Source organism: Macaca thibetana, chromosome 14 (genome assembly GCF_024542745.1).
Source record: "Macaca thibetana thibetana isolate TM-01 chromosome 14, ASM2454274v1, whole genome shotgun sequence".
Taxonomy (NCBI): domain Eukaryota; kingdom Metazoa; phylum Chordata; class Mammalia; order Primates; family Cercopithecidae; genus Macaca; species Macaca thibetana.
In genome coordinates, this window is record NC_065591.1 from 85,293,200 (window position 1) to 85,315,158 (window position 21,959).

The 21,959-nt window shown below is 36.0% G+C and overlaps 2 protein-coding genes and 1 long non-coding RNA gene across 6 annotated transcripts in view; 2 read left to right on the forward strand and 1 right to left on the reverse strand.

Moving 5' to 3' along the window:
* The window catches only part of CEP295 (centrosomal protein 295), a 1,096,927-nt gene that overhangs the window by 739,765 nt on the left and 335,203 nt on the right, over positions 1-21,959 (forward strand). The gene's annotated exons all lie outside the window — the stretch shown is intronic.
* The window catches only part of LOC126936307 (uncharacterized), a 300,630-nt gene that overhangs the window by 132,702 nt on the left and 145,969 nt on the right, over positions 1-21,959 (reverse strand). The gene's annotated exons all lie outside the window — the stretch shown is intronic.
* Positions 1-21,959, forward strand: part of DEUP1 (deuterosome assembly protein 1) — a 98,321-nt gene that overhangs the window by 45,984 nt on the left and 30,378 nt on the right. For all 3 annotated transcript variants that reach the window (XM_050758911.1, XM_050758910.1, XM_050758913.1), the window contains 3 exons: positions 11,311-11,456; positions 14,934-15,039; positions 20,272-20,469. In XM_050758911.1, coding sequence (XP_050614868.1) covers positions 11,311-11,456; positions 14,934-15,039; positions 20,272-20,469 — 450 coding nt within the window. The remainder of the gene's footprint in view (positions 1-11,310; positions 11,457-14,933; positions 15,040-20,271; positions 20,470-21,959) is intronic.

Below are 21,959 nucleotides of genomic sequence, written 5' to 3' on the forward strand. Positions count from 1 at the left end.
AGTTGATTTTTGTATAAGGTGAGAGATAAGAATCCAGCTTCATTCTTCTCCATGTGGCTTGCCAATTATTCTACCACCATTTGTTGAACAGGGTGTTCTTTTCAGACTTTATGTTTTTGTTTGCTTTGTTGATGATCAGTTGGCGGTAAGTATTTGGGTTTATTTCTGGGTTCTCTATTGTGTTCCATTGGTTTCTGTGCCTATTTTTATACCAGTATCATGCTGTATTGGTGACTATGGCCTTATAATATAGGGTATTTGGTAATCTGATGCCTCCAGATTTGTTCTTTTTGCTTAGTCTTGCTTTAGCTATGCAGGGTCTTTTTTTGGTTCCATATGAATTCTAAGATTTTTTTCTAATTCAGTGACGAATTATGGTGGTATTTTTATGGGAATTTCATTGAATTTGAAGATTGATTTTGGGAGTATGGTCATTTTCACAATATTGATTCTACCCATCCATGAGCATGGGATGTGTTTCCATTTGTTTGTGTCATCTGTGATTTTTTTCAGCAGCGTTTTGTAGTTTTCCTTGTAGAGGTCTTTCACCTCCTTGGGTAGGTATATTCCTAAGGATTTCTTTCTGTCTTTTTTTTTTTTTTTTTTTTTTTTTTTTTTTACAGCTATTGTAAAAGAGGTTGAGTCTTTATTTGATTTTCAGCATGGTCACTGTTGGTGTATAGCAATGCTGCTGATTTGTGTACATTGATTTTGTATCCTGAAACTTTACTGAATTCATTTATCAGTTCTAGGAGCTTTTTGGATGAATCTTTAGAGTTTTCTAGATATATGATCATGTCATCAGTCAACAGACATAGTTTGACTTCCTTTTTACTGATTTGTATGCCCTTTATTTCTTTCTCTTGTCTGATTGCTCTGGCTAGGACTTTCAGTACTATGTTGAATAGAAGTGCTGAGAGTGGGCATCCTTGTCTTCTTCCAGTTCTCAGGGAGAATGCTTTCAACTTTTCCCCATTCAGAATGATGTTGGCGGTGGGTTTGTTGTAGATGGCTTTTATTACCTTAAGGTATGTCGTTTCCATGCCAATTTTGCAGAGGGTTTTAATCATAAAAGGATGCTGGATTTTGTCAAATTATTCTTCAGTGTCTATTGAGATGATCGTGTGTTTTTTGTTTTTAATTCTGTTTATGTGGTGTATTGTGTTTATTGACTTGCATATGTTAAACCATCCCTGCATCCCTCATATGAAACCCACTTGATCATGGTGGATTATCTTTATGATATGCTGTTGGATTCAGTTAGCTAGTATTTTGTTCAGGGTTTTTGCATCTATGTTCATCAGGGATATTGGTCTGTAGTTTTCTTTTTCTCTTATATCCTTTCCTGGTTTTGATATTAGGGTAATACTAGCTTCATAGAATGATTGAAAGGAGGATTCCCTCTTTCTCTATCTTTTAGAATAGTGTCAGTAAGATTGGTACCAATTCTTCTTTGAATGTTTGATAGAATTTAGCTGTGAATCTGTCTGGTCCTGGACTTCTTTTGTTGGCAATTTTTGTATTACTGTTCTTTTTTTTTTTTTTTTAACAGTGTCTTGCTCTGTTCCTCAGGCTGGAGTGCAGTGGCGCAATTTTGGCTCACTGCACCCTCTGCCTCCCAGGTTCAAGCAATTCTTCTACCTCAGCCTCCTGAGAGCTGGGATTACAGGTGCCTACCACCACACCCAGGTAATTTTTGTATTTTTTAGTGTTGGCCAGGCTGGTCTTGAACTCCTGAGCTCAAATGATCTGCCCGCCTTGGCCTGCCAAAGCACTGGCATTACAGGTGTGAGCCACCACACCCGGCCTGTATTACTATTTCAATCTCCCTGCTTGCTATTGTTCTGTTCAGAGTTTCTGTTTCTTCTAGGAGTTTAATCTAGGAGGGTTTACTCTAGGAGGGTTGTATATTTCCAGGAATTTATCCATCTTTTGTAGGTTTTCTACTTTGTGCATCTAAAGGTGTTCATACTAGCTTTGAATGATCTTTTGTATTTCAGTAGTATCAGTTGGAATATCTCCTGTTTCATTTCTAATTGAGCTTATTTGGATCTTCTTTCTTCTTGGTTAATCTTGCTAATGGTCTATTGATTTCATTCACCTTTTCAAAGAACCAGCTTTTTGTTTCATTATCTGTTCAATTTTTTTTGTTTCAATTTCATTTAGTTCTGCTCTGATCTTTGTTGTTTCTTTTTTTTTATTGGGTTTGGGGTTGGTTTGTTCTTGTTTCTCTGGTTCCTTGAAGTATGATCTTAGGTTGGCTATTTGAGGTCTTTCAGACTTTTTGATGTAGACATTCAATGCTATGAACTTTCCTCTTAGTACTGTTTTTGCTGTATCCCAGAGGTTTTGATAGGTTGTGTCACTAATATTGTTCAGTTCAAAGAATTTTTTAATTTCCATCTTTATTTCATTGTTGACCCAACCATCATTCAGGAGCAGGTTACTTAATTTCCATGTATTTGCATGGTTTTGAGAATTCCTTTTGGAGTTGATTTCCAATTTTATCCCACTGTGGTCTGAGAGAGTACTTGCTATAATTTCAGTTGTCTTAAATATGTTGAGACTTGTTTTGTAGCCTATCATATGTTCTTTCTTGTGTAATGTTCCATGTGCTGATGAATAGAATATATATTTGCAGTTCTTGCATAGACTGTAAATATCTGTTAGCTCCATTTGTTCTAGGGTATCATTTAAGTCCATTGTTTATTGGTTGACTTTCTGTCTTGATAACCTGTCTAGTGCTGTCAGTGAAGTATTGAAGTCCCACACTATTACTGTATTGCTGCCTATCTCATTTCTTAGGTCTAGTGGTAATTGTTTTATAAATTTGGGAGCTCCAGTGTTAGGTGCATATATATTTAGGATTGTGATATTTTCCTGTTGGGCTAGTCCTGTCATCATTATATAATGTCCCTCTTTGCCTTTTTTAACTGTTGGTGCTTTAAAGTCTACTTTATCTGATATAATAGCTGCCCCTGCTTGCTTTTGGTATCCATTTGCATGGAATATCTTTGTCTGCCCCTTTACCTTAAGTTTGTGTGAGTCCTTATGTGTCAGGTGAATCTCTTGAAGACAGCAGTTACGTGGTTGGTGAATTCTTATCCATTCTGCCATTTTGTATCTGTTAAGTGGAGCATTTAGGCCATTTATATTCAACGTTAGTATTGAGAAGTGAGGTACTATTATATTTGTCATGCTAGTTGTTGCCTGAATACTTATTTTTTCATTGTGTTATGGTTTTATAGGTCCTGTGAGATGTATACTTTTCTATATTGGTATATTTTGAGGATTTCTTTCAAGATTTAGAGCTCCTTTTAATGCTGGCTTGGTAGTGGTGAATTCTTTCAGCATTTGTTTGTCTGAAAAAGACTGTATCTTTCCTTCGTTTACGAAGCTTAGTTTCACTAGATACAAAATTCTTAGCTGATAATTGTTTCATTTAAGGAGGCTAAAGATAGGATACCAATCCCTTTTAGCTTGTAGAATTTCTGCTGAGAAATCTGCTGTTAATCTGATGGGTTTTTTTTTATAGGTTACCTGATGCTTTTGCCTCACAGCTCTTAAGATTCTTGCCTTTATCTTGACTTTAGATCACCGGAGGACTATGTGCCTAGCCAGTGATCTTTTTATGATTATTTCCCAGGTGTTCTTTGAGCGTCTAGATCTCTAGCAAGGACAGGAAAGTTTTCCTCAATTATTCCCTCAAATATGTTTTCCAAACATTTAGATTTCTCTTCTTCCTCAGGAACACTAATATTCTTAGGTTTTGTTGCTTAACATAATCCCAAACTTCTTGGAGGCTTTGTTCATTTTTTTAAATTATTTTTTGTCTTTGTCAGAGTGGGTTAATTTGAAAACCTTGTTTTCAAGCTCTGAAGTTCTTTCTTCTGCTTGTCCAATTCTATTACTGAGGCTTTCCAGTGTATCTTTGAATTTCTCTAAGTGTGTCCTTCATTTCCAGAAGTTGTAATTTTTTTTTTATTTATGCTATTTCTCTGGAGATTTTCCCATCCATGTCCCGTATAATTTTTTTTTTTATTTCTTAAAGTTGATATTCACCTTTCTCTGGTGCCTCCTTTAGTAGGTTAATAATTGACCTTCTGAATTCTTTTTCTGGCAATTCAGAGATTTCTTCTCGTTTTAGATCCATTGCTGGTGAGCTAATGTGATCTTTTGGGGCTGATGAAGAACCTTCTTTTGTCATATTACCAGATTGTTTTTCTGGTTCCTTCTCTTTTGGGTAGACTATGTCAGATGGAAGATCTGGGGCTCAAGGGCTGTTGCTCAGACTCTTTTGTCCCATGGGGTGCTCCCCTGATGTGGTGCTCTCCCACTTTCCCTAGTGATGGATTCTCTTGGCCCTCCTGGTGTGTTCCTACAATAGTTCTTGGAGCAAAAGTTCATGATGTGTGTCTCTACTGCTGTGTCTCTCCGAGTGGGAGCTGCAAGTTAGTCCTGCCTCCCATCTGCCATTTTCCCCTGCTTTGTCTCTTCTTTAAGTCTTTTAGGATTTGATCCATACAAATCAATGTTCTGCTCAGGCTTATTTTGTTCTGTTCTATTTAGTTTGCCTGAAACATATTTCACTAGTAGGCCCAGTTATAAAGTCTGGTTCTACCCTTCAGTGAGATTCACCTTCTTCACTAACATCAGTTCCTTTTAATATCCCCAAAAATAATTATATTTGGGCCTATTTACAGGATCTGAGAGCATCTTCTTTTTCGGGCTGAGAGTCAGCTTTTGTCTTTGGCTCACTTGTGGGATAGAAGTGGCTACTTTTACACCTGTATTCTTTGGGGAAAAAAAAGATCCTCTGTACCTCTTTCTTGGCAGTATGACTGACTCTGTCTATAATGCTTTCCTTGATGAACTCCACCTTTCTCCTCCTCAGAACTTTATTGTTTATATTTTTCCAAGAAGTAGAATGGAGAATCTTGTTAAAAGAAAAAAATGCTGCAAACAGGGCAAGAGTGTACATTGAGGAACATTATTATAACATTCCTAGCTAGGATCACCATCTCTACTCTCCCTCCAAATAAATGCCTTTAAGCCTATGCTTCTCACACTTAATCACAATGACACACTCCTGGTGGCAAGGAGAGGGAGAATGCATGCAACTTGGGAGTCAATGTGTAGCAGGAAGTAAGAAGAATCAAATCAGCTGCTGGCCAAGGTGGCCCTATCATTTACTGATATCATTTAATTAACTTACCCTTCCCACCCAAGTTCAACAGGATGTAACTTACCACACTTCTTCCTTATTCCTCAAAGATTTCTACAAACTTCTAGGGGCTTACATGCACACCTGAGAAGGCTCTGTGGGTTGCCTGGGCTAAGGAAAGTCCATGTTACCTATTTTTATTTTTCCTTATGGTATTTATATATTAATGTACTTAATAATTTATTACTGTTTCTGAATATAACTAACAAAATTAAAATCCAGCTACTCATAGAAGTCAATATAATTGTGAAGTCTTTTTACTTATACTAAAGGTTGCAAAACAGCAGTACCCATTGCCTAATTTTTATGACTTTCATTTAAATTAGTGGCTCTATATTGGGGTAATTTTTCCTCCCACGTGATATTTGGCAATGCCTGGATACATTTTTGGTTACCACAACAAGGAAAGGAGTGTGACCAGCATCTAATGAGTAGAGACCAGAGATGGTGTTAAACACCCTACAGTGCACAAGACAACCCTACAACAGAGAATCGCCCAGTCCCAAATGCCAATAGTGCTAAAATTGATCAACCCTTTTTAAAATTTTGAAATAAGTCATTTTTCTCATATTCTTCACTAGTAATTCTCTAACTTCATTTTGTGATGTTTTCTATAGCTAATAACAACTACCTGTGTGGTCTCACATTATTTTCAATGGATAGCACTTGATTGAGAAATTTCATCCTGCTCTGTTGTTGTTGTTGTTGTTGTTTTGTTTTTTGGTTTGGTTTTGTTTTGCTTTTGAGACAGAGTCTGGCTCTGTCACCCAGACTGGAGTGCAGTGGCGCAATCTTGGCTCACTGCAAGCTCCGCCTCCCAGGTTCACGCCATTCTCCTGCCTCAGCCTCCGTAGTAGCTGGGACTACAGGCACCTGCCACCACACCTGGCTATTTTTTGTATTTTTAGTAGAGACAGGGTTTCACCGTGTTAGCCAGGATGGTCTCGATCTCCTGACCTCATGATCTGCCCTCCTTAGCCTCCCAAAGTGCTGGGATTACAGGCGTGAGTCACCGCGCCTGGCCAGTTAATAACAACTTTTAATGTGACTGATTTCTATGAGGAAGTTTACCAAATTTTTTTTTTACAAATATTTGTTCATTTAAAAAACAATTTAATTATCCTTGGATCTAGGACCAAGGTTATTAGTTATTAAATTTGAACTAAGAATCTCCATTTTATATTTTACAAAAGAATCACGTGTATTAAAAATCAAACCAAATTATTCTGGACCATGTTTTATGAAAAACAAAATCTGTTGTAGAACTAATGAAACGATTTTGAAAAGAAATTTGATTCAAAAACTTTAAGATGTCTAAAAGATTTCTACTCTCAGGAAAACACTATTTTTCATCCATTTAGGAAAAAATCCTGAATATATTGCATTAATTTAGCTTTTCCTCTGTTTCATTTCCAAATTTTACTCACGTTTCATTCTTTTCTTTAGGATAAATCTAAATGAAAATACATCAATTATTTATATATGATAGTTGATTTGAAGGTTTAGAATCACCGCTCCTCTCAAACCATTAGGCAAACCTCTAACTAAACAGATGGGCTTTAAACATGTTTTACAAAATTTATATTTTACCAAATGGGAATAACTGGAGGTAACTGATACTATAACGGATATATGTATTTGGAAAGAAGTTTCTCTTCCCTTTTCACAAAACTGTCACGACAGAGTGTTCCACATCATACACATAAATGCAAAAAGACAACCATTTCCATCTGAATTACTGTCATTTCTTGTATGTAAAATTCTCTTTGTTTATAGCACACTTTAATGCCAGATGCATCTCAATTTTCACTAGAATCACATGCCATTTGTCTTTCCACAACCTTGAAATGTATCAGTATACTTCTTAATTTCATTGCATATATTTATTCATTATGTTACACTCTACATGTTTTTTAAATGTGCAGTATTTTTCATGGGAAGTTAATGACAAAAATAGATGGCTCTGCATTTTTCTAATATCTATGACAGAAAAGTTAACCTTTTTTTGTTTGCTTGTTAATGTATCATTAAGGTGCTAGAGCAACATTGTCCAGTAGTAATATAATGTAAGCCACAAATATAATTTAAATTTTCCTACTAGCCGAATTAAAAGAAGTCAAGAAAAATGAGTGAAACTAACATATCATAGCAATATATTTTATTCAATCCACTATATATCCAAAATATTATCATTCTAAAATGTAATCAACATATAAAAAGTTACTGAGTTTTTTACTTTTTTTCATACTAAGTCTTCAAAATCTGGTGTGTATTTTATGCTTCCAACATATCTCATATTACATGCTAAGTATTCATCTGAAGTACCTGATCTGTATTTAGATCCTATACAATTTTACAGTTTAAAAAGTTGATTTACATACTTAAGTTGTTCCAAACAAACTTGAAAATGTTCCATTACTGAGTCAAGTACCAAAGAATCATTTTCCTCAATATTTGCACCCACATTCACAAACAATTGATTTGATTTTCATGCAGAAGCATACTAATTTTAAAACTACATCTCAGTTAAATCAATTCACTAATTCTTGTGTTAATTCGGTATTAACCTTGAATTCAAGGTCAAAAAACAATTTTAGATTTATCAATATCAAGAAAGCCTGCAAATTTTTCTTGTACTTTTGCAAGGAATTTACATGCTGTCATTTATAAGTAAAATACTTTGTATATTCATTGACGTGTCAAATCATTATTACTAATTTGTATTATGAAAAGTTTGAATTTTAACATATATGCTTGTACCTGTGTAGTTAGGTCATGAATAAGCTTTTTTCCTCTCAGTGATGTCTCCAAATTTCACTCTTACAGATATTATTTTCTAATAACAGTAAACAAATATATTGTATTATTACCATATTTTACAGAGTTTCTGCTGACCCTAGCTTGTGGCAACACTATATATATATATATATATATATATATATATTTTTTTTTTTTTTTTTGAGACGGAATCTCGCTCTGTCGCCCAGGCTGGAGTGCAGTGGCCGGATCTCAGCTCACTGCAAGCTCCACCTCCCGGGTTTACGCCATTCTCCTGCCTCAGCCTCCCGAGTAGCTGGGACTACAGGCGCCCGACACCTCGCCCGGCTAGTTTTTTTTTTTGTTTTTTTTTTTTTTTGTTTTTTTTTTTAGTAGAGACGGCGTTTCACCGTGTTAGCCAGGATGGTCTCCATCTCCTGACGCCGTGATCCGCCCGTCTCGGCCTCCCAAAGTGCTGGGATTACAGGCTTAAGCCACGGTGCGTGGCCGCAACACTATATTTTATAGGCCTAAGGTTAGAGCTTTTTGTGGACTCCCCTTCCCCGAATGAAAGCAGATGTACTTTTCTACATACAGCTTCATATTTGATGGCTCCCTAGTGGCAAATTTGCAAACCAGGGAGCCCACGTAATGCCTTCCTCAACTGGGCAAAGTTATGGGCGACATTCACATTAACTCAGTTTGTGTTTCTGATTGGTAATCTATTGTTTTGCAGTTCTTTTATTATTGAAATGTTTAATCTTGTCTGAAAAATCTCCACTGTTCAAAACGGAGGCTTTATCCAAACAAGTCTTTATCCAAACAAGTCCATTAAATCACCAATTTCAATCTTTTTATATTTATTTCCAAGTGGTCAGGAAGTTCTGGGGCTAAAGTAATGCTACTAGGCCCCTCACTGAACACAGGCCTCCTGGAAAACAGCATATATTTAAGGCTTGGTAAAAATAAATTATCTGGGAACTCATTATATCCTATACCTTCTATACAATTATTCTTCCAGGCTTTGTGAACTTCTGGATAAGAATTAATAAATAAGAAAGCATATGTCCACATAAGAGCTTATACATTAATTTTTGTAACAGCATTATTTGTAATAGCCGAAAAGTAGCCGAAAAGTAGAAACAACCCAAATGTCCATCAACTGATAAACAAATAGATAAACAAAATGTGGTATATCCACATAGTGGAACATTATTCAGCCATAAGCAGGAATCAACCGCTGATATATGCTACAACATGGATGAACCTTGAAAGCATTATGCTACATTAAAGAAGTCAGTCACAAAAGGCCACATAGTGTATGATACCATTTGTATGAAACATCTAGAATAGGCAATTCCCTAGAGATATAACATAGATTAGTGGTTGCCAGGAGCTGGAGGAAGGGGAAAATGGGGAGTGACTGTTAATGAGTGTGAGGTTTCCTTTGGGGATGATGAAAATGCTCTGGAATAAAGTAGTGGTGATGTTCAACTTTGTGACTAAATTAAAAAGTGCTGGAGTGTACACTTTAAATGGGCATATTTATGGTATGTGGATTATATTTCGATGAATATTATTAATAATTCAATAATGATTTTTCAATGAATATTAAGTATATCTATATATTAAGAATTATTTAACAAATGATTTTTTTAAATATAGTATTTTCTATAGCCTTTACTAGCAGAGAAGTCCCTTGCCCTTAGAACCTCCCATCCTGTCTTTACCAATACATTAGAGTTCTATTTAACTTATTTTGAGTGGAAGGAATTATTTTTTCATCCTGAGTGTACTAACTGGACTAGGAGTCAAAAGACCTGGATTTTCCTGTTCCAAAATCTGGTAGTTATGAGTTACGTAACTTTGGATCAAGTCTGGCGTTCAGTTTCCTCATCTGTAAAAATGGCAATGGATTTGATGACGTAAGTCAGGCACTTTTTAAAAAACATTAACTACTTTGTATAATTGTGTGGAAGTGACCTGATGATATTGAAAGGCTCTTCCATACCTCTCTCCTAGAGAACAGCCAAGTACTGCTGCAGAAAATCCCTCAGCAGGCCATGGTCCCCAACCTCAAATGGGCACTCAACACTGCCCAGCAATCCAGCTTTTTTCTCCAAGTAGCTAATTCTTTCATTGCCATTGTAAGTCATTTAAACTCTTCACCACTCTCAAAAATCACTCCTATACCCTGCACTTCTCCTTCTACTGTTAGTACATGATGTTACTTTTTACTTCAGAGAAAAAATAGAAGCCAAGAGATAGCCATCTCTTAATATACCCTTAGCTAAATGCATAAACTTGTCTGCATTCCATCTTCCTTCCTTCCTGTTACAGAGAGGAGGGCCTTACTTTTGCTTTAGGTAATTCTCCCAGTGTGCTTTGAGGCTCATCCTTTCCACCTTCTTAGGAACCTGACACCACTCATTTTACCTCTACTCTCTTCTAATAGATCCTTCCCAACAACTGCTAACCTAGTTCAAGCTTCTTTTATTAACAACATGAAACATTGAACCCAGAGGATTGCTGGTATTTCCAGTTACTGACTAAAGTATAGCTGCCATTGGGCAAAGGTTGAATCACAGTTTATAATTCATTTTGTTAGCCAGCTTTGCCATTAGGTTATTCTTGATTATTATCTTTTTACACTTTGAAAGTATTTGTATTAATTAAAATTTTATGCACTGTACTTTATTCATACTTTTATGTTACATTCTTTCAAATTCACACTCACTGTGATATTTGTGTGATGATTTGATTATTCTTTGTCTTTGCCACTAGATTGTAAGCTCACTGAGAACAGGTTCTGTGTCTGTATCCCCAGAGCACATAATAAAAACTCAGTAAATATTTGTTAGAAAAAATGAATGAAGGAGGCTGGGCACGGTGGCTCATGCCTGTAATCCCAGCACTTTGGGAAGCCAAGGCCGGTGAATCACGAGGTCAGGAGTTTGAGACCAGCCTGACCAACATGATGAAACCCCATTTCTACTAAAATACAAAAATTAGCCAGGCATGGTGGCAGGAGCCTGTAATCCCAGCTACTCAGGAGGTTGAGGCAGGAGAATTGGTTGAACCTGGGAGGCAGTTGCAGTGAGCCAAGATCGTACCACTGCACTCCAGCCTGGGCAACAGAGTGAGACTCCGTCTCAAAAAAAAGAAAAGAAAAAATGAAGGAATGGAATTCTATGAGACAGAACAAGCAAAGGAGTAAATATCAGTTTGTTTAAAATTAGGCTGGTTTATAGATGTTAAATATTTTTAAATGCATTGTATATTAGGATAACCAAAAATGAGCATTGAAATTTTTTGATGTTTTTATTTAGGCCATGGAAGCAGGTCTCTCAGAGGTAAAAAGTGAGTTACAGTCACGTGATGATCTCTTGAGAATTATAGAAATGGAACGATTGCAATTACACAGAGAATTATTAAAAATAGGAGAGTGCCAGAATGCTCAAGGAAATAAAAAAAGGTATAATCTTTATATTTGACAATCTGATAGAACTGTTCAAAACATGATGTTTGAATGTTTTTAAGAGTTTTATATTTGAAATGAGAATAAAAAGTTATTTTGTATTAACATGTTTAATTAGTGGGTAATATTAAATATTAAAAATAAAATTTGTGGTTATTTTATCTTCAAAATTAACATCTTTACTTACCTGGAAAATTGTATCATGTTCTGATTTATGGATATTTCTGTCACTCTGAGTCAGACGTGGTGGCTGCCAGCACTTTGAAGGCCGAGGTGGGAGGACCACTTGAGCCCAGGATTTCAAGACAAGTCTAGGCAACATAGTGAGACCCTGACTCTTCAAAAAAAATTTTAAATTACCTGGGCATGGGGGCACACACCTGTAGTCCCATCTGCTTGGGAGGCTAAGCTGGGAGGGTCGCCTGAGCCTGGGAGGTCAAGGGTGCAGTGAGCTGTGATCGAGCCACTGTACTCCAGCCTGGGCAACAGAGTGAGATCCTATCTCAAAAAAAAAAAAAAAAAAGATACTATACAAAAATAGTATAGAACTGGTATTCAATTATGTATATACTCAGAGAAATAAGATTTATTCCATATTTTTAAATGCCTTTGTTTTGATTGCCTATACCTGATGTCAACCTTTTCACTTGTACATATTGTATTTATTTTGGCCACCACACTCGCCATCTTGTCAGTTCCATTGAGGGTTCTTCTTAAAACAGATTTTTTTCCTCGTTTAAAATCAGACAGATACTGTATATTCCATAAACACAAAGGAAACCAGACAGATATTATATATTCCATAAACACAAAAGAAATGGGACTGCTGAGGATTGTTAAATGTTTATGCTTGTGAATAGACAGTTTGTCTGCTTTAGTAGTTCACTGATGCTCTTATTCTCGTAGAACTTGAATCTTTCTCAAAATCAGAAAGCTAATGCCAGATCAATGATAGGATTCTAAAAATTGAATAGCCAAATGGTGAGGGATGCTTTATTGAAAGATTGTCATATTGTTTTAAAGGCAATAATTATTTCTTCAAAGTTGTGAGACAGTCAGAGTTGTGAGACCTGCTAGCATTTCTTTGAGGTCTGTGCTTAATAACAAATGGCAAGTTAAGATCCCTAAAATGACCTATTAGTGTGTCTCACCAAGAATAGTGACAGAATGCCTATTAGCCAATCTGCATTGTCAAATGCTCTGCATACAAGATGTATATTATCATCACTGATTACTAATCAATCTGTTAGATATTTATTACATGTAGTGCTGTTCCAGTATGGTGAGTAATGTCTTCATATGAAGAAAATATATTCCTAAAAACATAAGACATTTCACAGAAGAGCACACCAGTCAACCCATGTCTAGCTCTGGCTTTGTGAAGAGCATTGTAGGTACTTCTTATGCTGCTCTTAAGACCCATGCTGAATTCCAAACAGTGCTAGCTGCCCTTCAATACACTATTTAATCTAAAATCTTGCACTTATTTATATATTTGGCCAGTAAAAACTTTTTTGTTCTGACTGTTTACCATCCTCTATTTAACTTGGCATTTATTTTGGTCTCTAAACTACATCTTTCTTATCCTAGAATTCAGTTCTAGAATTCTGAGATTTGATGAAAAGGTGTAAGTTTAACTTTTCACAGCTTCCATTGTATTTTAGAATTCTCAGCCTTCATCTTTTCCACTAAGAGTCTAATTTTTTTAGTTTGTTCTCATATGAATGCTGTTCTATCAGCTTTATTGTTTTGGTTTATTTTATTCAAACTGTTGATTCTTTGTAGTTGTATCAAAGTGAAGCACCCCAGACTACTGATAATAGATGCATAGTAGTTTTATAAAAGTAGCATGGTAATGTTCTTATTCGTTTTTAGAAACTTTCTAAATAATGCTAAGATTTTGTTAGCTTTTCCATTTTTTTTTTAGTTGTAGAAGCACCCTGGGTTGATATGTTCTGAGAGTTATTAAACTAATTTCATACTCTTGTTCTACATGACAAATAATAGTTCCCTTATATATGTACATTAGCATTTTATATTATCATGATTACAGTTTTCTTCTATGCACTCATCCACATTGCAGTTTGACATTTGTTTCATTCAATTACTGAACTTTGCAAGATCACCATGAGGATTTTAGCATTCAATTCAGCATTCTACTTCCTGAAATTGCTTAGGAAGAATTGAAAAATAGGGAATTTTTTCACTCATTTCAAATTATAGGAAATAATGAAAACTTAAGACTGATCCTGAAATAATATTTCAGGAGAATATTGGATAAAATGGAAAATGCTCACAATATATTACTAACTGGGAAACAAAAGACTGAAAAATAATGTGTATAGTATATTCCAATTGTATGGGAAGTATATATCTTTATATGCATAGGGAAAAATATATTTACCACACATAAAAATGCTAAAGATGGTTTTTCCTGAATGTTAACATTACAGCAGTATATTATACTCTGATATCCTTTGTTATCCACAGTTAAGATATATATTTGACAATCACAAAAAAAGCAATCTAGTCTAGATACATGTAGCTCAGGGATATCACTACCAACTTATACCTTTTATAATAGATCCTCTATTTAATCTTTAAATTAGTAATTTCTTTATCATTACTCAGATTTGGGGTTTTTTTTGTGTGGTTGAAGTTTCTGAAGGTGTAGAATCTTCTCACAAGTTCTCTGGAAACCTAAAATTGTACTCACAAGTGGATATGTTCCTCAAAACAACAGACTCCTCCAGAATAGTCAAGCCTGACTTCCAGTAGAAAGCATGCCGCTTCCCCCACCTGATTATCTTTGCTTTTGTGTTTTTGTGATTTTTATTTCACTGGTTTGTCTCATATGAAAGTGAACATTATCCGCTTAGACATCTTCAAACCTCCTGTGGGTATTATGCTATTTATACTAGTTTCTGCTTTTCCCCTCTAGTAATAATATGCGGTTGCAATTCCACTTTATAAATTGAGCAGCCAAAGAGTAGATGTATTTGAGTACTCTCTGGTTAGACTGTCAGAGTTAATGATATTTTATCTCTTTTATAGAACAGTTGCTCCCCTTAGACTTCTCATGACATAGTTCCTTTCCACAATACATTAGCAAGTTGGGTGTATTTCCTTTTTTCAAATGGGTTACCAATCTATTTTATTATAGGAAACAGTTTTTTCTTTTTATCCCAAAATCTTATCTACATATGCAATCCCAGTATTCTGCCAATTTTTAATGTATAATTGAAATTCCTTATTAATTGCTTCCTTTCTTCCATTAAAACCATTTGCACTTACAAGATGTAAATACTTATGGGATCTGAATGTATTAGAACTTGCAATTTCTGTAACTAAAAATGTTTCCAACAAAGTAACGATCTATCTCTGCAGCCTGTAATGGTCTAAATTAACAATATAATCGTAACAATTTATCACGTTAAGCTTAATTTTAATCATTACTTTATGTTTAATTTGTAGACTTGAATCATCTCATTTGCCTTCTATTAAAGAACCAGAAAGGAAAAGAAAAGAGCTGTTTTCAGTGATGCAAGATCAACCAAATCATGAAAAAGAATTGAACAAGGTATGAAAAATAATGAGCTCAATTTTTCCAGGTAGATGTGAACTCTTTACATACAAAGGGAGTTTAAAAAAATCTTTCTTCTCACTCTGTTTGTTTTCCTTCTATATTTTTTTGTGAGGTGATAATCTACCAAGCTGCTAATTCCGACATTTTTCTGTGTGAGACTACAAAAACCACAAAACTTAAGTTATCATTCTGCAACTAGGAGACTTCCCGCGAAACGTTGAGGGTAGAGGGCCAGAGGCTCCATGATAGGTGGCTTACAGCAAGAAAGTTGAGAGCACAGACTCTGGTGCTCAACCATACACATAAGCTTGCAGAAGTTTCCTGTGCAAGATACTGAGGAGCCTCATTTCTAAGATGGAAATAATTGGTACCTACCTCATAAGTTTGTGATGAGGATTAAATGAGTTAATAATAACTGCTACTTAAATAGCAGTTACCATGTGCCAGGAACTGTTCTAAGGACTTAAGAAATCCTACTTCATTTATTCCTCACAACCATCTAATAAAGTAGGTCCTAATATTACCCTCTTTTTACATTTGAGGAAACTAAGGCACCGAGAAAAAGTAACTTCCTTCAAAATTACACAGCTATTAAGTGGCAGAGGCCATATTTGAATCTAGGCAATCTGGCTCCAGTATCCACACTCTTACCCTAAGTTAAAATCCATGAGATAATGCACTTAAAGTGCTTAAAATAGGATCTAGCTCAGAGGAAGCATCTAGTAAATATTGGCTCAATAGTTTTTTATTGCACCCACATTTTTTCACTGAGCACCTAACATGTGCCAGGAACTCTCCTGGAGCTAGAAATACAAGGATGAGTAAGTCGTGGGCACTGTCCTTAAATAGCTTGTAGTTCTTTACTCTCCTACAAAGAGTATTATTCTCTCCTCCCTCTAGTACAATCTGGTAATGGCCTTCTTTCTATGAATTTATCATAGCTACTCTCCACCTCTCTGGTCTTTAGGTTTGAGGATCAGGCAGAATATTTAATGCTATAAAATCTAAACAATTAAAAGTTAAATAAACCTGGGTGTGACTTTGAATTATCAATTAGTGCACTGCATAGTGCTTGACACACAGTAAATGAAAATAAATACTTAGAGAATGAGTTAGTTAATATTAAGGTTAAATTTTCTCATAAATATATAGGGTCATAAATTCAGTTGTTTGTACAAATTTAACAAACATTTATTGAGTATCTAGGAGGACTATAGCTATTCTGCTAATTTCTATAGGAAATACAATAATATGAAAGACAGGTACTGTCTGCCCAAGAGTTGACTGTCAGAGAACTAATAGAGGTTAAGTAGAGAAAAGGTGTTATGAATCAATGATCATTTTTCATACATTTTGAACACTTTAATGCCATATAATCTTACAAAATTTATTTTACTGACTTGAAAATATAACTTAAAAAAACTCTTTTTCACTGGTGTCCCCAGTAAATGATAAAAGATTGGTTAAAGCCACCTATAGTTACATGATTCTTAACCTCGTAGATTTAGATAAAGTAATAAAACTTTGAGAAATATAAAGAATCTTCTGATATTGCACAGTTTTGATATGGTGGGAGAGAATATGAGGCACAAAATTCTTTATAGGCTCTTGGAAGCCACTAGATACCAGAATGCTGTGCAAAAAAAGGTAACAAATGAATTTTATATAAATAGGTTCCAAGTGGCCGGGCACAATGGCTCATGCCTGTAATCCCAGCACTTTGGGAGGCTGAGGTGGGCAGATCACGAAGTCAGGAGTTTGAGACCAGCTTGACCAACATGGTGAAACCCCATCTCTACTAAAAATACAAAAATTAGCTGGGTGTGGTGGCGCACACCTGTAATCCCAGCTACTCAGGAGGCTGAGGCAGGAGAATTGCTTGAACTCGGAAGGCGGAGGTTACAGTGAGCCGAGATTGTGCCACAGCACTCCAGCCTGAGCGACAGAGCAAGACTCTGTCTTAAAAAAAAAAAAAAAAAAAAAAAGTTTCCAAGTGTTTCTGGAGAGCATTTTCATTCTCTTGTAATAAAACTAACAAGAGCTATATATTATGAATCTTGCAAGCATTTTATTTCTTTTCCTTTTTTCCAGTATAGAACTGTTTTAGCCATTTATTTTGTGATAACATTCACATTTTCAATAAACTAAAAGTCATTTGGAGTTCAGGTAAATTAGTTTCTTCTTTCATTAAGAAAGAAGCTTTGCAGTATAGCATGTTGTGTTAACATCTAAATATTGTGAAAATAATAAAAATAGTTTACTCCTTTTTCACAGTAGTATGTTCATTTTTTTACATTTTAAAAGTTCCATTTTGGCCAGGTGCGGTGGCTCACACCTGTAATCCCAGCACTTTGGGAGGCCGAGGCGGGCGGATCACGAGGTCGGGAGTTCGAGACCATCCTGGCCAATATAGTGAAACCCCATCTCTACTAAAAATACAAAAATTAGCTGGGCATGGGCACTCGCCTGTAGTCCCAGCTACTCAGGAGGCTGAGTCAGGAGAATCGCTTGAACCCGGGAGGTAGTGGTGCAGTGAGCCGAGATCGTGCCTCAAGATGTTGTCTCAAAAAAAAAAAAAAGTTCCATTTTAAGTAGAACATGTTAAACTATGCCAAAGGGATGCGATCAGCAAAATCCATACTGGGACAAACTATAGACTGACCATGTCATTTCATCAAATAAATTGGAAGGTAAAAACTTGGAGACAGAAGAGATTAAAAGAGACTTGTAATACTGTCCTCCGGGTTAGGATACTTATGCTCGTACCTCTTAGTCTCCGCCTTGTTCTCGTTCCTGTGAGTCTTTTAAAAAAAAATCTGTTAAATGATGAGGTTCAATCATGTGATTTCTAAAGTCATATCCAACTCTGAAATTCTAAATATGTTGGTAATATGAATAGAATCAGATGAAGGAAGGGTTGGTGGCATAAAGCCTGATGGTGGATCACATTTGGCTCTGGGCATGTGTACTTTCCATGTTAGGTCACCCCACTCTAAATGCCATCCCCTGAAACACAGCTTTTTCTAATCTCACTCTAGGTGTCATCCCCTAAAACCCAGATTTTTCCAATCTCTCTGTAGGTGTCAACCCCTAAAACTCAGGTTTTTCCAAATGTGAACCACTTTCCATACCTTCCAGGACCCTTCCCACAGAGGTTGCAGAGCACAACAGTTCACAGGTCCTGGAATTAGACTGCCTTTCACAAGAAATGTGATGTGAAAAGTTATGCACCTTAATTTTCTAATCTTCTAAATAGAGTAGTCTGCAAAATAGAGAGACATTGTGGGGATTAAATGAGATGATGCATGTAAAGTACTTAGAACACACAAAAAGAGAGGCTATAGAAAGATATGAACCAGTCCCAATGAATGGATCATATTTAGATCCTAATTCAATTAAACTTAAACAACATTTATTATATTTTTGAGACAAGCTTAAATTTGCATACTGCCTATATACTTGATGAGATTGAGGAATTGTTACTTTTTACAGACATTGTAATAACATTCTGGCTGCATTTTAAAAAAGAGAGAGAGCCTTGTTCTTTTAAAGATATATACTGAAATGTTTAAAAGTGAAATGAAAAAAAAATCCATTTTAAAAAAGTGCCCTGGAGAAAATTCGTATGTTTATTTTGTGACTAGCCTCTACTTAACTCTCCAGCCTTATTTCTCAGAGCAGCTAACTCCTAGGTACCCCAGACTCCTTTTAGTTCACTCAGTGTGTCATTGTTCTGTTTCACTCCCATGCTTACACTCACTGAGCTCTTTGCCTGGGAGCCCTCTTCCTCCTCCTCCTTTTTCTTCTTCCTCCTCCCCCTCCTCCTCCTCCTCCTCCACCTCCTTCTCCTCCTTCTTTTTTTTTTTTGAGACAGGATCCTGCTGTGTCATTCAGGCTGAAATACAGTGGCACAATCGGGGCCCACTACAACCTGGACCTCCTAGGCTCAAGGGATCCTCCCACTGCACTGTCCCTTCCACCCGAGTAACTGAGACTGAACGCACATGCCACCACACCTAGCTAATGTTTTTACTTTTCGTAGAGCATCTCTATGTTCTATTTTTTTCTATACCCTTTTTTTCTTTTCTTTTTTTTTTTGAGACAGGGTTTTGAGACAGGGTCTTGCTCTGTCGCCCAGGCTGGAGTGCAGTGGCGTGATCTCAGCCGACTGTACTGCAACGGCTGCCTCCCGGGTTCCAGGCATCCTTCCCACCTCAGCTTGCCACACACTACCACGCCCCGCTAGAGCATCTCTATCTTCTAACTGGCATTCATTCATCCTTCAGTTTTGGGTCTAATGATCCTTCCTCTGGGAATCCTATCCTGACATCCCTAGGCTGGGTTACACACACTGCCACTACATACTGCTGACACTGATTGCTACACTGTGCTGTAATTGTCTATTTTTCTATTTCCTCCAATGGACTATGATTTTTTTTAGATGGATGATTATGTACTTTAAGTCTCAAGGATTGGAAACAGTAAGTGGTTTCTAGAAAGATACTAAAAGGCTGGACCAAGACAGCAGTTGTAGAAATGGAGAGCAGAGGCAAGATTTAAAAGAGGTTGAAATAGAATGGACAGAATTGATTGCCTGACCAGGTTTGGGAGGACAAGGGTGGGGAGGAGTCAGAGACAATCCAGAGGTTTCTAACATGGAAACGTAGCCAAGATTCAGAAAATAGGAGGCTTAAGCAAGGGAAGTGATGAGTTTTCATGAAGACATTGTTTGAAATTTACTGTAATGTGATTCTGAGAAACAAATGTTTAGTTATAAACAGTACAGCCTGTTTTAGTTTTTAAAAAGCACTGAATTTAAAGCCAAGAGTCCTAGATTCCAGTCCTAGCTTTGCCAATTATTAGCTTTATGACTTTGAGCAAATCACATAACCCTTTTAAAGCCAATTTTTTTCTCCATGAAAATGCTTGATAATACTTTCTTCACCTTCCTCTCAAAGTGGTTATCAAAGTAGTATCAGTCATAGGTGATGATTTGTATACAAAAGAAAATAGAAGTGAGAAATGAAATGTTGGAATTGGAAGGAATAAAGGTAATGAGTCATTATTATAAGTATCTGTTTTTAATTTAGCATTGATCAGAAAAGGAGGGTAAAGTGGGCCCTGACAAAGTTTTAGAAGAGGAGGGCTGAACATGGCCATTAAAAGTTTTAAGCTATTCTATAAATAAAAGGATTCAATAATATTTCCAGTCTCTATCTGCTGCAGATAAGAAGCCAACTCCAACAGGAGGAAGAGTACCATAACTCTGAGCAGGAAAGAATGAGGAATGAAATCTCTGACCTAACAGAAGAGCTTCATCAGAAGGAGATCACTATAGCAACTGTCACGAAGAAAGCTGCCCTTCTGGAAAAACAGTTAAAAATGGAATTAGAAATAAAAGAAAAAATGTTAGCAAAAGAACAGGTATGCAAACAGGCAGAACAGTGCTTGTCTAGGGCACGCTCTTGCTCAGTGCCAACTGGAGCCTTCATTATTGACTAATGAAAACATTGCATTTCTTGGTATTATTTCTGAGACTAGCTTCACAGAAATGCTTTGTGGTGTTATGTAAATAAAACCTTTGAGAGATAACACGACGTGTCACCAACAAAAAGCACTAGGGCAATGACAGTGCAAGACAATTTCATTCAATCTCATCTTTCCATTTTCTTGTAACCTATATTCTGATCACCTCCCACAGTACACTCTAATCAAATATTTCTTTCTGAGTATTTTTTTCTGTATTTCTCTTCCATTAACATTTTTATCTTTAAAAAGAAGTCTCTATTCCATCTCTTCTTCAACACTTCCCACCCCTCCCCCACATTTCATGTATTTCTTTTAGGCTTTTTACAAATGGATGTTGAAACATGAAAATTAGTTCATATTTACTGAACATACAAATGCACAGCATGGTGCATGGGGAAAAACAGCAATTGTAACATTCTTCTGTTGAAATACAAGTAATGTCTACATCCTTCCTTTCCTTCCTGCCTATTTATTTTTTAAATTCCCTCCATCCCTTACTCATGATCAAATGGATGGCCTACTATTGAAAGCACAGGGTTTATCTGCCTTTTTACTCCAAATCTAAAGGTTTTGACAGCATCATTTAATAATTTTCTAGGCATATGAGGGTCACTTCACAAATAGCACGCCTAAAATCGTGTGAATTATGAAAACCGAAAAGATTTAGCCTTTGCCCTGTTGTAAGCCTTAAACCGCGATTTATTGGTGCAGTACACAGGAAAACAGCACAGATGGGAAAATCGCTTTGGTTGTACCTGTAGAGGGAGGGATATTTTACAGGTGTTAACAGTGATCTGGGTAGTTGGATTATGAATAATTTTTATTTTCACCTTTATATTTTTGTACATTTTCTAGGTTTTGCCAATGAGCAAATAATTAGTAAGTGACAAAAGTAAATCTTTTTAAGGCAGGTGTTTTATACAGAAATGAGTCCTAGAGAAATCAAAGGACAGATACTATATCCAAGTCTTGTCAAGTAGAATAAATCAGGGAAAGATAAAATAAATTGAGAGACAAAATGAAGTAGTCACTAAAAAAGATGGAACTTTGGCAGAAATATCAGAAAGAACAAAATTAAACATGAAAGTTATGTATTGCCTATTGTAAAAATTAATCAGTTGTTGAATAAATTTAATGGACAGTTATTCAAACATGTTTTTAACATGTGCTTTTTCTGGTGACAATTTGCATACAATAGAAAATAGAAACCAGAAATTGAATTTTGGGATTAGAGGACAAAAGTAAATGAATCATTACTGAAAGTATATGTTTGTAGTTTAGCATTGATCAGAAAAAGACATAAAGTGGTGCCTGCCAAAGATACAAGAACTAAATCAGAATACTTGAATGTTATTGATTATACTGAAGAAGTATTTCCCTTCATT